A 19,784-nucleotide genomic window follows, 5' to 3' on the forward strand; every position below is an offset into this window, starting at 1 on the left:
ATCCACACTTATATACAGCCCAGAGAGAAGAGAGGGAGGAGAAAGCGTCACCACCACAACACAGCGATTAGAGAGCAGAAAGGGAGGGGGAGAAGAGAGGCATAGAAACAAAGTAAAGAGAGAGAGAGAGAGAGAGATGTTTTAAATCCCTGGGAGTCTGCTGAGCTCCTCTGAGGTCTGATCCACTCTGGAAGAAAAGTCTCAGCTCATCCACCTCAATCAGTCTGGAACACAGACATAAACACAATTGTCAACAAGCAGCGTATGTTTGTGCGTTTGTGTGTTCAACTTGAAAAATTAATGTTAAATATACTCATTTTGTTTTAGCATTAACTTTTCAAAGTTTGAACAGGAGGAAGGACAGAGGCAAGTGTTCAGTAAAGAGAAAACTTCACTTACGACGGTTCAAAGAAAGTACAAAAGTCCAGGCGAGGGAATCAGAAATAAAGTGATTCCCTTTATTTCAAACAAGATCAAAGATATTCAATACAGAAACACAGTGGAGGATCACTAGATCAGAACTTCAAGCAGACTTGATGTAAAGACTTGATCTATTCTCTGGTAAGGCTGCAGAATAAGTACTGTGACTTATTGATTGCACAGTGGGGGGGCATGCTGGGGGTGATTGGAGAACTGGATATAGGTGAGGTGGGCGTAGTAGGCAGGAGACAGAGGGAGACAGACCCTGCATTCTATAGCCATACTACCAAACTATTTAGTATGCCAAAAAAAAGATTTAGTAAGTCCCAATACGTAGTACGTACAAAGTATTATGCCAAAAGTACCAGGATGTCCTCCTATATCTGGTCATATTTTGCAGTATTCAATTAAATTAAATTAAATTAAATTCAATTCAATTCAATTCAATTCAATTCAATTCAATTCAATTCAATTCAATTCAATTCAATTCAATTCAATTCAATTCAATTCAATTCAATTCAATTCAATTCAATTCAATTCAATTCAATTTTATTTATATAGTGCCAAATCACAACATAGATTATTTCATGCCACTTAACACATTAAAGTCCTTACAGCAAGACTTTACAATATTATACAGAGAAACCCAACAATTCATCAATTCCCACATAAGCGATGAGGGGAAAAAAAAACCTCCTCTTTATGGGAGAAAAACCTCCAACAGAGGGAAGAAAAACTTCCTCTTAACAGGAAGAAACCTCCGACAGAACCAGGATCAGAGGAGGGTGGCCATCTGCCTCGACCGGTTGAGGTGAGAGGAGAGCAGAGAGAGAAAAGGACAGCATAGAGATAGAAGAGAAGAACTGTTGGTGGAGACGACAAGCGCAGGGCAGAGACATGCAGCTCCATGACGGGACATCTGGAAAAGAAAGAACAGAAACTACACGAGTGAGGGAACTGAATGGAGACAACAGACAATAAGAGAAAGCTATGGGAGAGAAGAAGATGGTGAGGTATGAGTCAGTTAAAGAGTAGGAGGAAAGAAAAGAAGATCAGCATGTAAAGAGGTCCCCCAGCAGCCTCGGCCTATAACAGCATAACTAAGGGTTGGTTCAGGTCTACCTGAGCCAGCCCTAACTATAGGCTTTATCAAAAAAGAATGGTTTGAGTCTAATCTTAAAGCTAGAGAGGGTTTCTGCCCTTCGAACACAAACTGGGAGCTGGTTGGTTCCACAGGGGAGGAGCCTGAAAACTGAAGCTCCGCCTCCCATTCTACTTCTGTAAACTCTAGGAACCACAAGTAGACCAGCGTACTGAGAGCAAAGTGCTCTGCTAGGATTATATGGTTCTATAAGATCTCTGAGATATGATGGAGCCTGGTCATGTAGAGCTTTGTAAGTCATCAATATAATGTTTAATTATATTCTTGATTTCACAGGAAGCCAGTGAAGAGAAGCTAAAACTGGAGAAATATGATCTCTCTCGCTAAATCCCGTCAGTACTCTTGCTGCAGCATTTTGGATCAGCTGCAAGGTTTTTTAATGAGTAATTTGAACATCCTAACAACAAGGAATTACAATAATCTAGCCTAGAAGTAACGAATGCATAAATTAGTTTTTCTGCATCACGCTGAGGAAGGATTTTCCTGACTTTGTTAATATTACGTAGATGAAAGAAGGCAGTTCTGGAGATTTGCTTTATATGGTGTCTAAAGGACAAATCCTCATCAAAGATGATTCTAAGGTTCCTCACAGTTTTGCTGGAGGCCAAGACAACGTCATCTAGAGTAACTAAGTGATTACAGAAAGAGTTTCTGAGGTGTTTCGGACCAAGTACAATAACTTCCATTTTGTCTGAATTTAGAAGCAGGACGTTTTTGGTCATCCAGGCCTTTATGTCTTTTAGACAGGCTTCAAATTTTACTAACTGATTAGTTTCATCTGGTTTTATAGAAAGATATAGCTGAGTGTCATCTGCATAACAATGCAAGTTTATGCAGTGCTTCCTGATGACATCTCCTAATGGAAGCATGTATCAATGTACAAAGTAACAAGTATTGGGCCTAACACTGAGCCTTGTGGAACTCCATAACTAACTCTTGTTTGTCTGGAAGACTCATTGTTTACAATGAGTATGCAGGCCAGCATTCTATTCAAGCTCTTGTGTGCTCTTGCACATCTTCTGTGCGGCGGAAGATGTGTCACGTCAACTGAGCTGCTGAGACATTAAGTGGCGCTAATTCTCCACCAGGAGGAGGAGAAGAAGAAGAGGCATAAAAAGGAAGGGCACTCATTCCAAATTGCATTTTTTTTTCTTTTTACAGCAAATTTCACTGTACGAATTGGGACGGATATGACGAAGAGGATCAAAGTTCAAGATGCATTTTTATGATGAAGTAATATGTCCCAATTGTATACATACTACATGCAAAACTACATACTTTTTAAGGTTAGCTGCAGTATGTACTAAAAGTAAAAAGACATAGTATGCAACTTACAGTCGTAGAATGCAAGGAATGACATAACAATGCACCCATTGTCTATGCACATGGTGGGAGGCTCTGGCCTAATCCCAGAATCACCAATTTACCTATCACCTCTGTCAGTTTGAGCTCAGAGGCCTGGGTTTACAGTTTACTAGTGAGATTGATTCATGAGTTATCCTGAAATATACCAAAGACTCTGACTTTTTGGCACAGTTTGGTGGACTTTAGCACCATGCTTTTAATTTTGCTGAACAGTCAAATGGGAAATGGGAAACTGTACCCGCCAGTCTGCTGGCAAGTCCACACAAACCCAACAACCCTGAGAAAATCAACGCAGCAGCAGGGAACAGGAAATCAAGGAGGTCTCAAAAGTGGCACAAGACATTTAACCAGAATATTCATCTTTATATATGTTTTAATTTATATAATCGCTCCTCTGTGCAGCGGAGTGTCACTGCGCTAATTAAATGGCACTACATGTGGACCCGGCACTTTTACCCAGCCCAAGCTGAAATTCCAGTGGTTAGCCACACATATTTACAAGTAGAAGACAAAAGTTGCTGTGAACTCAATCCCTGTGAGTCCCTCTGTTAAATATACACGTGGATTTTCCCTTTTTAACTCTTTGTTTCCAAAGCAAATATGTCATCCAAATAAAGAGCATTTAAAGAGATTTGCATCTGTTGGAAGAAATACAACATGTGTTTAAATGGGATTTCATGTGACATCGTGGAGAAATATATCATTACTGAAAAAAACTGACTCAGTTAAAACTTTCTGATGTTACTTCTTGTCCCTTGCTGTATAGATTCAGATTTCCATGTCTCTCTTTTGTAATTATATAGCTGGTTCTGGTGCTGCACAACTGCTGTGAAAGTGACGTCGCTCATATTCAGCAACTGTGCAGTTTGGACTTGTGATGTCACAAACTCATGCTCCTGTTATTTGTTCACACTCAGCACAGAACAACTGTCCCACATTTAATAGTGATGAAAAATACCGAGTGGTCATTCTGTCACGGAGCTGACAAAACACAAGACAGAAGACATCTTGTGGTTGGCCTTGACATGCATCCCTCAGAAAAGAGTCAGCCATTTAGAGGAGTGGATGCATGATACCAATGTGCCTTAAAGACTGTAAAGGACCGAGCTGACAGGCAAGAGGAGTCACAGGTATTTTCTTACAAAAATGTTATTTACCCCAAAAAAAGGAAATATTTGATGCTCTCATGGTGCAGCAGGCTTTTGGTAGAGTTTGATTGAACACTTCCTGTATTTAAGAGGTTCATTTTTACTCAAGCCTTGCGAGATGTCTTCCAGCAAACAACACGCAGCAGTGGTAACTCCAGAGATGCTAAACTAAACTGAAGATAAACATGTTGACTGTACAAAAGTTAATTGAATTTGCGCACTACAAATAGAAACTAAAATAATATAAAAACTGCTAAATAAATTGAAGTTAGTATGAATGAAACAAGCCCAAAGAATTTTGATATCAATACAGACACTGACAGCCAAAGTTCCAGTAACTTTTAGGGCTCATGTGAGTTTCTTCAGATCAGTTTACAGTGTTTGTTTTCGAGAGAACTGTCTTTGCTCCGAATGCACAAAGATGAAACTGATATTCATCTTCTTGTGTGATTTAAAAGAGATCAGAGAGAAAAAAAAGTTGAACTAAAACACCAGTGTTTCTTGGAGATATGGCATCAGAACTTGTGCATGTGTGTGTTTGTTTGTTTCCTTTAAATCACCCGCAACTGGTGACTCAGCTATTTTTTCCTCCTTTGGATAATCAGTGATTTGTGCCTCCTTCAGATCTTCTCTCTGAGCTCATCAGGTACAATTTTCTCTTAATTGCTCCTATAGAACTCATCTTTCACTTTGTCTAAGCAAAAGCATAAACAAACACAATGTGTGTTTCAGTGCAAGAACAGCCAGGTTGGCGCTTTTCCTCAGAACGTTTTGGCAAACAGCGGGATGGGCCATCAGTCGGGACCGATCGTAAGTCATAATTATATGCACTGCAATTCCGTGTATGAGGAACGTAAGAGAGCAGTTCAAGGTTGAATAAAAATCTGAGCCCCATTGTTTGGTGAAGTCATCTGTGTTTGGTTGTGTGTGTTTTCCGATGCTCAGCAGCAGCAGCTCAGCTTCACTTTTCAATAACATCTCTTTAAACCAAGCGGTGTGTTTAGTTTACAAAAACCAGGGAAAGTTTCCCTGAATAAAAAGTCTGTTTTCCATTAAAAGAGCCAAAGGAGCCAAAAAGTTCAGGAACAACAAATATTTTTAAGATGTCAAATTGGACAAACGATGAGGTCAACAAAATTTTGGTTTGACACGCAAAACCACACGGGGTTGGTGCCATCATTTTGATTTTGTAATGTTAAAGGGCAACTTCATTGTTTTTCAAGAGGGTCCGTAGGATTAAAAAATGATAAGGATATCTGGAATATCCATGTTGGCTGTATTGCAACTTGTTCTTTCTGCAACAAGTTAATGTGTGGTGATAATGTGAAAAAGTGTTACAATATCATGAATATGACTACATACCTGCATTTCTTTATTTATTTTCCTCCACATATCAAATACTTTTGGGGAGTAGGTGTTTTAATGGGTCTCCCTTTTGGCCCTAAATGATTCAGAGGTGAGACAGAAACAGTCTCTAGCATTGGAGATTAAAAAGCAAAGTTTTATAGATTTGTCAAGAAAAATATTCTCAACATGCAAAAATGTCTTATTTTTCCAAAAATGTCAAGAATATTCCTGTCTTGTCGTCCCTTTTCGAGAGAATTTGTAGTTTTGGAAAGGAAATCTGGCACATTCATAATTTCTGTGAAGGTCCAAAGAACTCCTGTTTCTACTGTAAACTGTTTTCGATTTGCTTTTGCTGTCTAACTGAGCTTTAACCTTAAGGGAACTATCTTCTGCCTTTCAGCTCCAGGAGCAACCAACTGTGAGTTTACCAAATGTGTATTCATTTTAATCACACGTCAAAATACGTTCAATTAGAGTCCCTACTGACTCTATTAGACCTACTGAATTACGCACACATAGCCTTCGTGCATGTAAAGATAAATGGAAAAAAGAAAAACCTACAGGCTGATTTCATTGTACCTTAACCCCCACTTCAGTGTGTGTGTGTGTGTGTGTGTGTGTGTGTGTGTGTGTGTGTGTGTGTGTGTGTGTGTGTGTGTGTGTGTGTGTGTGTGTGTGTGTGTGTGTGTGTGTGTGTGTGTGTGTGTGTGTGTGTGTGTGAAGGAAGCCACATTCCCACAATGGGTGGATAGAGGGGGGGTCGGTGGTAGTGGGATGTGTATTTGGATTCCTCCAGCCTGGCATTGTGATCCTGACTGCAGATTCATTTCCACTACCTCTGTAGATGAAAGGCCCACCCTGAACTCATACAGCCCTCCTACCCCCCGACCCCCAACCCTCACCCACTCACTCACCCCTGCACGGAAACCTCAGCATCGGCCAGCTGTGGCGGTCGGAGGCTCCTCACGAACATATGGACTGTGTTATGAAAAGGTCTGGGCTCAGACAGCGTGGATCCTCCAGCCCGCTTTAATGGCTTCAGCTGTAATGAGGCATCGGGTTGCTCGGAGAGGAAGAGATGGGTCAGGGTCAGCCTGCATTCAATACTTACTACATGATATGGGAGGGGGGGGGGCGTACACCCTAGTACGTGCATACAGTAAGTGACACTGTAGACACGTGAGAGAAAATAGGAGCTCATAATTATGAGATAATGTACATCAGACTGATGGAATTGGAACACTTTAAAATGTATCTGAGAATCATTATCACTAGTGCGTCCAATAGTACACAGCAAAACGTGTATGTATTATCCATATAAAACTGGGTTCACACTGCATTTTCCACCACTGGTCCATCAGTGGCTTAATCATTGGCAGGTTTCGACATAGGTACGGGCTCCTCAAGCCTCTTTTGGCACTTCCCCTGTAGCATAGACACACAGACACACACACAAAGACAAATGAAAGTTAATGTTGCTGTTATTGTGGGATGTGTAAAAAAAAAAGAAAAAAGTCTTTTGTTTCTGCTGCCTCCAAGTGGCCTAAAAGAATCCATTGTTGCAAGTTGAATCGTCAGATCAATATACACTGCCATTATTATGTAACCAAGTTTACAGAAAAGCAGAATTATCATTTCCTGTTTAAATGAACATGTTCATATCTCTTCTCTCGGCTCTCTGATCTTTTTTATCAGACCATCACACAGAAGGAAGTTGACAAAACATTGCGGTAAGAAAGGCTTTGACCTTTAGTTCCCAGGAGCTGAAACACAGTCTGCTGCACTTATTGACACAAATTAAACAGACCTGGTGAGTCCAGAGATCTAACACTCTTATACATTCTCGTGGTTTCCTTAAAACATATCAGTGAATGTGTTTCATTGCAGAGTTGCCAGTTTTCCTCAGCAGTCCTATTATTGTTTCTGATGCCATTTTTTGCCCACCAGCCTAACGCTGCATTTTATGGCCCTCGAGAACCTCCACGGAGCTGTTGTGTTGATGTGGGATCGGGATCTGAGAGGACCACAGGATTCAGAATCAACAGACTGACGCCAGGCTGCTTGAACAGAAGCCATGTTGATGCTTTTACTGGAAGAGACGGCTTCTACACACTCTGATGAGCCGATTCTTTTCTTAAAACGCTGTGATTGTTCTTCATCTATTTTAGTCACGTTAAATAAATGTTTGGTTTTTTATATATATATAAACACGATTAAGAACCATTTGAATTTTCTGTGGATATGTATCTTCCCCACCTAATGATTAGTGACCATAACTTCTTCTCTAGCACCACCATCAGACCTTCTCACCTTTCCCCAATCGTTTAACTCATGACCAGACAAGGAGCATTATTTTCCTTCACAAGACGGTTGTTTATAAGAGTTTACAGCCCTGTTGTGATGAGGACAGCTCAGAAAACCCTTCAGGTTATAAGGAAATGAAGATTAAAATGGGGATAAAGCATATAAATGAGCAGCTGACCTTGTGCATAAGACTTGTTAAGTTTCTTTTACTTATTCTCATCCAAAAAAAGCTGCTTTTAATACTCCAAGTTACAAAAGCAGAACACTGCTGATACTACCAACTATTTTCCTTCAGCACAAATCTCACACCCAAACGTGTAGACCAGAAATAGGTCAAATAGATGTGACTGTAGGAACCCCAACAGGATAAAGAGCAGTTTTTATCAGAGGACTTCCTGTCCTGTCTACTGTAGTTTTCTGTACTTGAAGGCTCAGAATCGTCTGCCTCATATTCCACTGCCCTAAAGGGAATAGAAACTCTATCTATCACTTGTGTCTGGGTCTAATGGTTCGTTAGTAAAAGTTGCTCCAAGAAGCAGAAAGGGTCTTGACAGAAAATTCTTGGAAGATCCCTGGTGCTGAGATACGATAGTTTGTGAATATAAAACTGATACAACTGATAATCCTTGTGGTTAGATTGTTGTTGTCAATTAAACAAAAAAATGGTTAAAAACTAAAAAGTAAAACTTCATGTGGATCCTAAATTACCTGATACAACTGGACAGGACAGGGTTTCATGAAGCCTCTTTCACAACATGGGAGGTCCTAGTGGGAAAGGTTCACATCTTCAGGACTTGTCTGTATTCACATCTGTGAGGCGACTCAAGCTGGCAGCTGCTTGTCTTCTTGTGCTGCTGCTTCCCCGTCATCACTTAAGATGCCAGCTGTCTTCATTGGAAAACACTGATGAGACACAAACTTCAGCTTACTTTTTTGAAGAAATGTCATACGACCAAGCAAGCACAGTTAGCTAAATATAATATCAATAGCTACTACTGCCATCAGAACTCTTTGTTAATTTCAAAAAGTGTAAAAATGTTTTACAGTGGACGAATACTGGGCTCATTCACTATAGCACTTTCTCTACGAAACAACAATCTTTCATACCTTTTCAAAGAAATTGCTGATGTGAAACATCTATGTTCAGGTTGCTCTTTATGTGTTTGGTCCAGTCTGGTGTCAGTTTCTCAAAAGAAAGTGGAACCAATGAAGACCACATTCCTGATCCCCTCCTATGTAGACACAGCTTTCTCTATTTGGGTTTTTCTCCTTTGTTTTTGTGTTAAGCTTTTCAGATTTCAGCAAAACTTTCATTTCATGTCTCCTGCACTTCAGCAGTAGCTTAGAATGTCCTCTTCTTCATTCAAGATTCAAACCTGCAATCATGTGAGTTCACGTTTTCCAGAAACAGCTGTTGGGCCCTTCTGTTCTCTAATACACACTTTCATTTTGAAAGGACAAAATGATGTGTTTTCCAAGAGGTTAGTTGTCATCTTTACGGCCAGATAGTCAGAAGTTGAGACAGTCTAGATGTTTTTTGTTTTTTCCCCCATCTGAATTAGTTTGGGAGGTGAGATATTTGTATTCATCTGGATCATCAGTTGTAGCTGTTTAGACCTTGTTAACTGTTTGTGTACGAAGGATGTAAATGTTTAGCTGCCGTGCCACCCTGCCTGTAATCTGCAGTGGAAGATGAAACTGAAGGGGAGGCAGTAGAAAGACGATCTACAGCCATTTGAAGCTGCACACTATGAACTCAGATTCTGCTCATTCTTTCGGAAGTTTTCATTAGTTTACTTTAAGACTTGGGTTGACTTGGTTTGACTTCTTATACAGTGTAACACTGTCACTGTCAGTTTGAGAAGAGACTCATGTTTAGTCTCTGCCAGCTTCACCTGCAGACAAACTGAATTTGTAGAAAGACTGCTGATACTAACTAAAGCTGATTATGGTTGTTAGTCAAAAAGCAGGAGCTAAGTGAGGTCTGAGGTTTTTAAAATTACAGGTGTTTGGTGTCTGTGTATTTAAGACCTATTGAACGATGAGCCCTTAGTATATTTTCCGATGCAATCCAGTGCATAGATATGATACAGTGTTTTAGAAAGTATTTAAATGTCATGTAATGTTGAAGGAAACAAACTTTGCAAAACCTGTCTTCATAGTGTTTTCTGAACTAACTTTGATTGACAACGTCACATTCTTATGTTTGTGTTTAGAAGATGAAGAAGAAAAAGACAGCTGCTGAGTCTGTTTACTTCCATGGTTGTCAAAGCATCATAATCCCATAATAACACCAACAGAGGCAAACTGACAGAATAATTTGGCCGAGTCAGCTTCAGCTCTGCTTGAGTCACATGCACTCATGAGGAGTTGTGAAGGCCATGAAATATAGTTTAGACATCCAGGGCTGGTCTAAGTGTATTTTGGTACAGTGCAAGTGGCTTTTTTTTTGTTATTATTTTTTATGTATTCTTAGACCATTGATAAAGATGTGAAAAAACAAAAACAAAAACCCCAACAGGACAGGGGACTATTAGCACTTTTCCACTACAAATAAAGTTTATATTTTTGTGGTTCAGCATGAACTTGGCTGTGAATAGATGGGTGGAACGGCGGAACAAGGCGCGTGTCGGTAAAGATGTGCAGTGCAGTGCAATTTCAGTGTAATTTTCTAAGGTCAAATTAGGTCTATGCGATGACTATTTCTGTTGCTTCAGTGGGTGAGAGCGCACACGGACAGACCTGTCTGAAATCCCACAGACATGTTGGTGGGTGTCGATGTATTTCATCCCATTTACATAAATAATTTAAACAAGATGTTTTGATGCAACCTTCCAATTAAGTTAATCATATAAACTAGAATTACTGCCTGGCGACTGTATGCCTCAGCTCATCATTCAAGTTGTAGTTTACATACATATCCCTCCAAACCCATATAGATGCTGCTGCAAAGAAGCTTAAACATTCTAAAACATAGATGGTTCACGCACAACTTCAACCCTGACAGCACAAACGAGCTATACAATTACCAGAATTTTTTGTCAATTATTATGTCGCCAATTCAGTAACTGTCATAAATGTCACAGCCTCGCCAAGGGAATAGGACGTACGTACATATGGACGGAGGGACGGAAATGGGTGGGGCGCTAAAGGCTGTCACCCATGAATGTCCATCATGATTGGTCGAATGGTTCACATCATAGTTACAACAAACAAAACCAGAAAGCAGTAACCCTCATTTCACTTGTACATGTATATCTACCAGGACTTTTCAAACTTTTTATAATGCAGAAATCATTTTGGAAGCAGAAGCGCAAATGATCCCTGTTGCCTTTGCAATGATGTACATGCAACCCTGCCATAGTTACAGTTGATGAGGTTGCAAAACACAATTGTCTTATAAAATAAGTTGTGGAAATGTCTTGTCCCAGCAGCAGCATGTATATTCCCACAGTTTAAAGTTCATCTCGACAAAAACAGTCATGTAATTCTAAACTTTATATTTTTTTATGCCACAAAGGAAGGTGGATTTTACAAATTTTATCAGCTGCGCAAAGCCAAAAAACTATGGCCACAAAGCTGAATGGGTTTTAACACCATCCTCATGTTGGACCACAATGCAAAATACTTCAAATAGTCTGTTGCACTAATCCAACACGTTGTTATGATTAAACTAATGATTTTTTTATTTTTACAATGTTTGTGACACCCTGATTTTACCATTTATAATGCAGTTTTTTCCATATTTGAAAAGGAGACGCTATTCCCTTCCTCATTATCAGTACTGAAATGCACTTCCGCAAGGCCTTAATATCCTCTAACTGCTCCTGGGCTCCAATGTGTCTATGATGGATGCACCAATCCAGTTTTTTTCTCTCCTGATATAAAGTCTAACTCATACTTCATCTCATAGCAAATGCTAATACTATCAAAAGAAATCTGCTCTCTTCACTGGGTGCATATAATAGGGATCGTATTTATGTTGGGAGTAATGCATTACAAAGTAACGTAGGAGGTCCCTGAACAACCTATTGTAAAAATACAACCTGACTCCATTAAGAAAGTTGCTAAGCATTGTGCATTCACTGAACAGGCCACCTAATACAACTATAACTAAGATTGTTATGCTTTATCTCTGTTGCATCCCATTTGGAAGAATTTTTATTGTTTTTAGAACAGATCCAGTAACGTCAGTGTCACTGATTTATTGTTATAAGATGATCTCGAACATACAACTTCAGAGATTTTCAGCTCTCACTTGGATCTGGTTATAAAAACAGGCACTAATTGTATTTGGGAATTGTCTCTAGTGTCTCTTATCCATAGAGCTCAAGGTATAGGTGGTCATGTGGAAAATGGAATAAAAGTGCAGGAACTGTTTTGAGTGACTGTGCAGCTTCCTGAAACCTTGTTGTCACAGTGGGTTTTCCAGGTTTTTGTTCCAATACAAGTATTAATTTCATCTCTATACATGCAGATACTGCACAAAACGCATCTGAATAGATATACTGTTGTTTGTCAGGACAAAGTTTCAGTATGTAGCGCCCCACAAACAGTGTTGTTTTTTTTTACTCTTGCTCTGTACTTAACACACAGACACAAGATAGATATTAATCCACAAACAGCTTGCTTTTTGACAGATAGAGAATGTGCTTATGTCCCAAAATATTCAACTGTTCCTTTAAATTGTGGGACTTGATCTTGTAAAATTAGGTTACAAATTACAAAATGGTTTGGTTTATGAAAAATCCTCCCTCCAACACCTACTTTGCTTAGTAATATCCACGGGTAAACATACAAACATACAATAAGCATATTAAAATAAGTTTGTTGCATCAGTTAAAACATTACCATGTAGCTCTGGACCCTCAAACATTAGCAGATGAATCACTCTGAAGCTGCTGTTGAAGTTGGTTGGCAAAGCCCTTCATTTATAATTATCTGACTTCAACACCTCTATAATCCACACTTTACAATGTTTTGACAGGTGTTTTTTTTTTAACAGAGATGAATCATGAGGCAGTCATTGCATCTGAAAACTTCTCCCCCCTGCCATTACCAAAACAGCGTTTGACAACCAGCCATCCCTCCCTTTCCCATGAGACAAACTAGGACTATTGTTAAACTGTTTGGTCATGTGACCCGTCCCGCCACAGCTCGCTGTGACTTATTTGACTGACTGCGGTTTCACTCAGCAGGCTGACAAGTGCTGACTGTGATGTCAGCCTCATCACAGTTATTATCCCCAATTAAACAATTTTGACTGTAAACTGAGTGAAGTGTCATCAAGAGAACGTTTTGATTTACTGATTGTTTTATGAGGTTTGTTTAGGTCTAAGGAAGACTAGTGTTTAGTTTATTTTTCCAGCTTGAGAACATTATCTCCAATTAAGTTTGTTGTTCTTCTCTTAGTTTCTTTTTTTTGTGATGAGTTTGCAACATGCTAAAACTTCCTGCTGGTTGCCAAAGACCTTTATTTTTACAGTGTACATTAGACTACAGTCTATTTTTAGGAAATTCTTAAAGAAACTTAAACTTTAGAAATCATAAGCAGATGGCAAAATAGCTTGTAATGAAGAAAATTATATGTTTTTTTCTTTAATCCAACTGTGTTTCTGCTAATAAAATATTTTGCCTTCTGAAAGTCTACCTGAAATTAGACTTTTCCCACAAAGTACAACTTTCCAAATGACATGGTCACACATGTCACAGAGCCTGTTCACACATGTCATTATGCATCCTGTGTAATGAATCTATATGCAAATGAACACAAACATCACGTAAATATTTAAGTAAATAAGCACAAGAATGCAGGCAGAATCGGGAGAAGACGCATTTAACAAAATGAAACATCTTTCTCTGGAGCTTCATTACAATTTACCGTCTATTGGAAATGTATGACGTATTCCATGTTTGTACTTGTCAGAAATTACTTCAGTGAGTTGCAATTCACAACCTCAAGCATGAGGCCCTAATTTGTCAGGCTCTGATTATTTAATTATTCCAGTGGTTTTGAGAGGGTTGGGCTCTGCACTGCGGTGGATAAATGAACTATTCCACAGCTGTGGGCCTGATCACAGCTGTGGAATAGTTTACTTATCCAACGTGTCAGAAATTAGACAAGACAAGATAAACTAAAGAAAAAAAAGGTAAACCCAGAGGAGGCTTTAGTGAAAATAAGCATAGCACTGGTGTTTTTCATCACTAAACAGTTGCTTTATAGCTGCACGTTTGCAAGTAAGTCTCTTCTGCTTACTGTAGTATGTATGTATGTATGTATGTATGTATGTATGTAGTTCTACTGCTCTCAGCAGAATCATAGAATTGTTTTACCGAAGAGCACGCCAAGATCTTCAGGTTTAACCCTATTTTATTTCTATATTTTTTTTTTTTTTTTGGATCATTGGTGAGGAGGCTGTAAAGAAACCTTTACAGAATGATCACTTGTCACCAATGAAAAAAAAAATATGAAAATAAAATAGAACTTGGTTGAACACAGCTGCGGGTCATTTTGACACAAGGACAACGGGAGGGTTAAGAACTGTTTGAGTGGAAGAAAAATCTTCCAGTACTATTGCCTGCGGTAACCGGACAGTGACACATTGAGTACCAGGTCAGATACAAACAAAGGAATGTGGCACCAAGAGCTGCCTTCAGTATTTCTTCTGCTTGGTCAGAGGACGTATGCGAAGCAGATCATCTTGGATATCTACAGGGTGCGTTCACACTGGGTAAACATTTGTTGTCCCTTTAGCTGACCACTTGTGATCCGATCACCCAGGAGGGGTGCTAATGGCCAAGTTGAACACCCTCGGAGACTGACAATGTGATACAGGAAGTCTCTCATTTTCCCATAATTTCTGTAGCTTCTTGCTAAGAATTTAAACAGTAAAACGCAAAGGCACAATCAACTGCAGTAGCAAGAAAGAAGCCAAAAAGCAGGAAGCCAGAAAACACCGAAAGATGAGAGTAAAATATAAATTCTTAAGCATTTGTATGGTGATACTGTATTTAGATTGTTAAACACCAAATGCATTGGCTAATTTGAAGTTTGCTACTATTACCATAAATTCCATCAGAATTGTTATACAGGACCACCTCAAGTCATCCCATAGTTTTACTGGAGCAAAGAAATTGTAGACATGTCAAACCACAAACTTCTAAAACATATCTTGCACAGTGTATTTAGTCAAAAACATGACGTTACAACTTTCGTGCCTTTGTAAATCTATCTTTAGTAACCTTAGCTACAAACATTTGTGAGGAACCCTTTGTGGTTGTTCTATATTAAGAACAATTTTGTGGTAAAACAAAAAAAAGTCTCAAGTTTGCCAGTAAGACATTATTATCAGAATGGGAACTATACATTCATAGGGCGACATTGAAGGTATTTCTTTTAATTTCAATACAGTCAGTTTTCTTCAACGAGTAGACATTAGAGGAACTGTAGCACATCACACTTCAGGTCTGGCTAACACTAACAGCAGCCCTCTTGTCCTAAAATTAATCTTGGTATTTAAAGTATGAGACACTTGATAATCAGACAGAGTGCCAGGAACATGATGATGCACAAACAGGAGAAATGGAGCGTTAGAAGGAGGAAGATATTTCCCAGCAGGCTGTTCCCCCAGGGGTGAGGCTGTGGAAAGACCGGCTGGGATGGGGGAGGAGGAGAGGAAAGGGGCAGAGCCTGAGGCATCTCACAGTAAACTCCTGTCCAGCCCTGGTAGCACTGACAGGTGAACTTGTGCTTCATGTCCAGGATATCATGGTGGTTGAGGTGACCACTGACGTGGAAGTGCGGTCCCCGTGGTGCGGTGTTGCGGTGGATGTGGAAGAAGCGTGGGTTGAGATGCAGGTAAGCCCCTGAGTCCAGGCTCTTGCGGACACACCTCCCATTTTTCTTGCACAGTGCTTTGCTGCACAGCTTAGCGGCCGACGTGACATTGATTACATAATGTCCCAGAGGGCCGTCAATGTACTTCTTCACTGTCAGGCAATTCCTCTGGAGGACAAAGGCGACAAAACACACAATCAAAGATCATAGTGGTGTCTCTTCATGTTTGTTTGTTGTTGTTTTTAACCATAAACCAGATTGTCTCTGCTTTAATTCTCTGTTGAGGATTTTCCACACCCTACCATCAGCTATTGGTTTCCTACTTTGCAGGCATTGTATTTTATTTAAAGTTTTTCATTGTAACATGACATGAATCAGATGTTTACTTAAAGAAACTGTAGAAAAAAGAAAAAAACGGGAGGGGTGCTATAACATAACTTGCAGCTGTTCTTTGATCTGATTTCAAATTAAATTAAAGCTGTCTGTTTTATTGAATTTAATATTGAAACCTATTGAAACAAAAAAAAAACAACGTTTCTATTGCGTATTTGCAAATAAACACCAAGTTTGCACTATTATAACACACCACCTTCGACATACATTTTTGGTTGTCCTTTTTACTGTTACCTGTGATCGAGAGTATTCTGATGATCCCCAGAGGACAACACCCGATGCTCCCAAGGCAGCGCTCTCACCAATGGTGTGAACCAGGTCACTCTTAAACCAAACGGTAGGTATGTTTAGCCAAGAAAACTGGAATCAAATTATAACTTTATAGTTTATATTGTCTCATGACACATGTTGGAATCCAAATTCCTCATTCCATTCCTTTATTTCAAAATCTAAAAATGCTCTTAAGGGCTACAACCATCCATAATGTGTGACTATGTTGACATCAAAAGAGAATAGCTTTAACCAAGCAGCCAATTGTAGGGGTTTGTGAGCATTTTCATTTTGTTCAGGTGTTTGATTCTTTTTGGTGTTTTTGCATTTATTTGACAGTCAATACAGAAGAAAAAAAGAAAACTGAGGCAGAGAAGGGAACGACATGCAACAAAGGCCTACCGCCTAAGAATCAAACCACGGATGTTGTACTATGTGGTATGCACCTTTATCATTTGTCTACCAGATACCCCCGGTTTTCTGCTTAATCTGTTGAAAAAGCTGAGAGCGTACCTCTGAAAGAACTACAAAGGTATAGGCGTAGAATGGTCTGGAGTAGACAAACACAGGCAATGTGAAGTCCGTATGGGCAATAGACGCGATCCTCATGGCTTCCTTCACTCTGTAGTGGACAAACTTGACGGTGTGGGAGGAGGACTTCAGCTCATAGTCCAGATAGATGGATGGGTAGAGGACCGTGCTTTCCTTCCAGAGCCACATTAAATGGTCATTGCGAACATGTTCAACGTTGGGGCATTCCCCAGTGTAGCGTTGTGGGTGTCTCTTGTAGCCGTAGTTGTAACAATCTGGGAACAGGTAAAACCCCCACAGCCCATTTGGCCTGCGACTTTCAGCCAGTGCCAAGGTCAAGTTCATGAAAGCTTGCCCAGCCCTCTCAAAATGTTCCTTTGCTTCCTTCTCTACTTTGCTCTCTGGCCAGTTTGGATGAAGTTTCCGTATGTGTTCCTTGGATTTGTTGCGATAAATGTCTTTGGAGCCCCAGTTTCGGACCCACTGAGGCCTCCAGTTCTCCCAGTCAATGACACCTAGGCCTCGAAAGTCCTTGTGGGGGATCAGCTTGTCAATGTCGGCCCGTGCCTTGCTCAGGTGTTTGGACATGCTCTGGTTCTGTGGCAGGCCCCCGTTAATCGGATCCCCCGTGTTGGAGTAGTATGGGTAGTATCCCAGATGGCTGTGGTAAAATATGGTCACGTTTGGTCCACTCAGGGTTTCATTGAGGTTTGCTACAATGTCGAAAACGCTGAGGTCCAGGTTCACCTTAAATCGAAGACGGCACGGCTCGGTAGGAGCATTCCAAATAACAACAAAAGGCCGATTAGGGATCAGAGGTGCCCGGGCCGGCTTCATCTGGTCGCCCCCAACATGGAGCTTTACCCCAATGCCAAGCCACAAGACTAGCAGCAGGAGGTGGAACCCCATCAGCGCCATGGCCCTTGGTTTCTCATGGAGCAATTAATGGTCCTACACAGGGAGAAAAGACATATTGCATTTTTTGAGCGAAAATAAATACGTTATGAGCTTCAGTGAACAGGGATAATCAGGCAGGCCTGTGAAAGGACACGAGTGATGATCACTGAAGTGAATGCTCCAAATTCCACAACACAACAAAACACAAAGCTAGCCTGTTCTCAAAGAGAGCAGGTCTGTGATGGGAAGGACGTCAGTGCAAATCTCAAAGAATCAGAAACGATGTGGAAAGAATGAACGATCAGAAAAAGCTTACCATTCCCTCATTTTATTGTTTAACACCAACTAAAACAAAAAATTCTTGCAAATTTGATCAGATAGTGTCATAGTACTTCTACTGCACTTTTCTGAATTTAACACAGTTGATTAAGGTTAAAAGGAAATTATGCACGTATTAGCTCTTATGGTGGCGGTGAAGAAATTATAAATGCAGATGTCACTTTCTAATAAAGGCAGCTAGATTCATAAAGACATATATAGAAAAATTAAAAGATATATATTAAAAAAAAAAATAGGAAAGGCGGATTGGAAGTCAACTTGCAAAAATAAATCTTCAACATATTTAAAACTATTTCATCTCAGCTCAGAAAGTCAAGGTAGTTGACACTGACAACAGTTTTTTTTTCTTCAGTAGTTTTAGCATGAAAAACATTTCACAATGAATTTGTGTAAAAGGAGATCTTTAATGTTGCTTTGCAGCGCCATCTTCAAAGCCTGAAAACCTGAATTCTGATGTATACATACAGTGGGAAAAGACATGTTTAGTCTCAATTTAGCTTTGACTTGTTTCCTTCCCTCCTCCTTCTCAACCTCCCTCTAGCTATTATGTAAGAGCCCCCCACACCCTCCTCTTCTAATTGCTCTTGGCGCCCCCTCATATGCAAGTAATTCATATTTCACTTTTTCCAAAGTTGGGGAAGAGACATTGTGACCCGGCTCTTTGGAAACATGGCCACTGAGGTTGCCTCCAAGGATGCCATGGAAAATCTCCCATCATTCTCTTCTCAGGATTGTAACCAAAGCAGGGAAAAGGGAAACCACTGGTGGGCTGAGGATTCTCCAATCATTGCTATTTTTCATTCATCTTAGGAGGCACTGGCCTGGAGCTGATCATTTTTAAAGGCTTGAGAATTTTATGATCACAGTAGTTTGAATGTGGATCAGTAAGTGGAGAGCTGGAGGCGAGGACTGTGGAAGGGGTCAGATTCAGAGATATATTGCCAAATAAATTGTCGAAATGTTTTCTTTAAAACATGTTAAGAAGGCTTTAATTCATCAGAGTTTTCTCATGTATAGCTCATCTTATGAAAGCAGACTGTGTGTTTCACACCGGTTTCATAATCCTTCCTGATGGGTGGTTTTTCTGGGGAGACTGATCCAAAGCAAACATTGCAGTGAAGCCACTAAAGCTGTCCTCCAAACCACTGAAACCCAGGAGCCTCTGGAAACACTGGGACTCAGGACCACAAGAAAGGCCCCCCAAACACAAAGTCTGAGTCCAAACTGACACAGGAGACTCAGTTTGATGTTGTGTCTGAAACTGACTTAACGAAATAGTGAAAAACAGCGGAACTCAACTAATTGGATCCAGATGAGGACAGGGGATAAATTGCCAGAGTGCGCGAACCCTCGTGATGTTTAGCCACACTAATGGCATGTCTCTATGGATATCATTGTCTCAGCAACTATAACTACTAATGGAAAGGCATTATTATACCTGCAAAATGATTCCGACATTCTTTTCTGAAAAAAAAAAAAAAGAGATATCACTTTCCATCCAGCACCATTGACAGGTTAAAATTATCATTCCATTCTTACTTTGGTGCATAACCAACTAAATGCATTCCCACCAGCCTCTGTTCTATAATGGGTTTGGTGCTCATTAACTAATGTTTTTGTATTTTAATATAATTAACTCGATTGGTGACAAAGGTAAACATGATAGATGATACTTTACCCTTGTTGGGTGAACCATTTATTGCTCATTAGGGCATTTTGTTCTCTAGTTTGTTAACAATTTCCATTCATTATTCAGAGTTGAGCTATTGAG

General features: G+C 39.9%; 1 protein-coding gene across 1 annotated transcript; it reads right to left on the reverse strand.

Annotated features, from left to right (window-relative positions):
• Positions 1 to 15,262: 15,262 nt before the first annotated feature.
• On the reverse strand, positions 15,263 to 17,695 carry hyal6 (hyaluronoglucosaminidase 6). Its single transcript, XM_069718715.1, has 3 exons — positions 16,760 to 17,695; positions 16,211 to 16,300; positions 15,263 to 15,751 (listed from the first exon to the last, which is right to left on the reverse strand). The coding sequence occupies exons 1-3, from the start codon at positions 17,693 to 17,695 to the stop codon at positions 15,263 to 15,265; spliced, it is 1,515 nt and encodes a 504-aa protein (XP_069574816.1).
• Positions 17,696 to 19,784: the final 2,089 nt, after the last annotated feature.

Source organism: Brachyistius frenatus, unplaced genomic scaffold, assembly GCF_029030835.1.
Source record: "Brachyistius frenatus isolate BFR_SWC_R1_liver_20210118 unplaced genomic scaffold, ASM2903083v1 Contig_197, whole genome shotgun sequence".
NCBI classification, from domain to species: domain Eukaryota; kingdom Metazoa; phylum Chordata; class Actinopteri; family Embiotocidae; genus Brachyistius; species Brachyistius frenatus.

Bases quoted from the DNA above. Each gene is read 5' to 3' on its own strand.
- hyal6 (XM_069718715.1), bottom strand. From the start codon at position 17,695: ATGGCGCTGATGGGGTTCCACCTCCTGCTGCTAGTCTTGTGGCTTGGC. The intron at 16,301-16,759 runs GTACGCTCTCAG...GTTTGGTTTAAG, and splicing joins CCTTTGTAGTTCTTTCAGAG to AGTGACCTGGTTCACACCAT. The intron at 15,752-16,210 runs GTAACAGTAAAA...TTTGTCCTCCAG, and splicing joins CAGAATACTCTCGATCACAG to AGGAATTGCCTGACAGTGAA.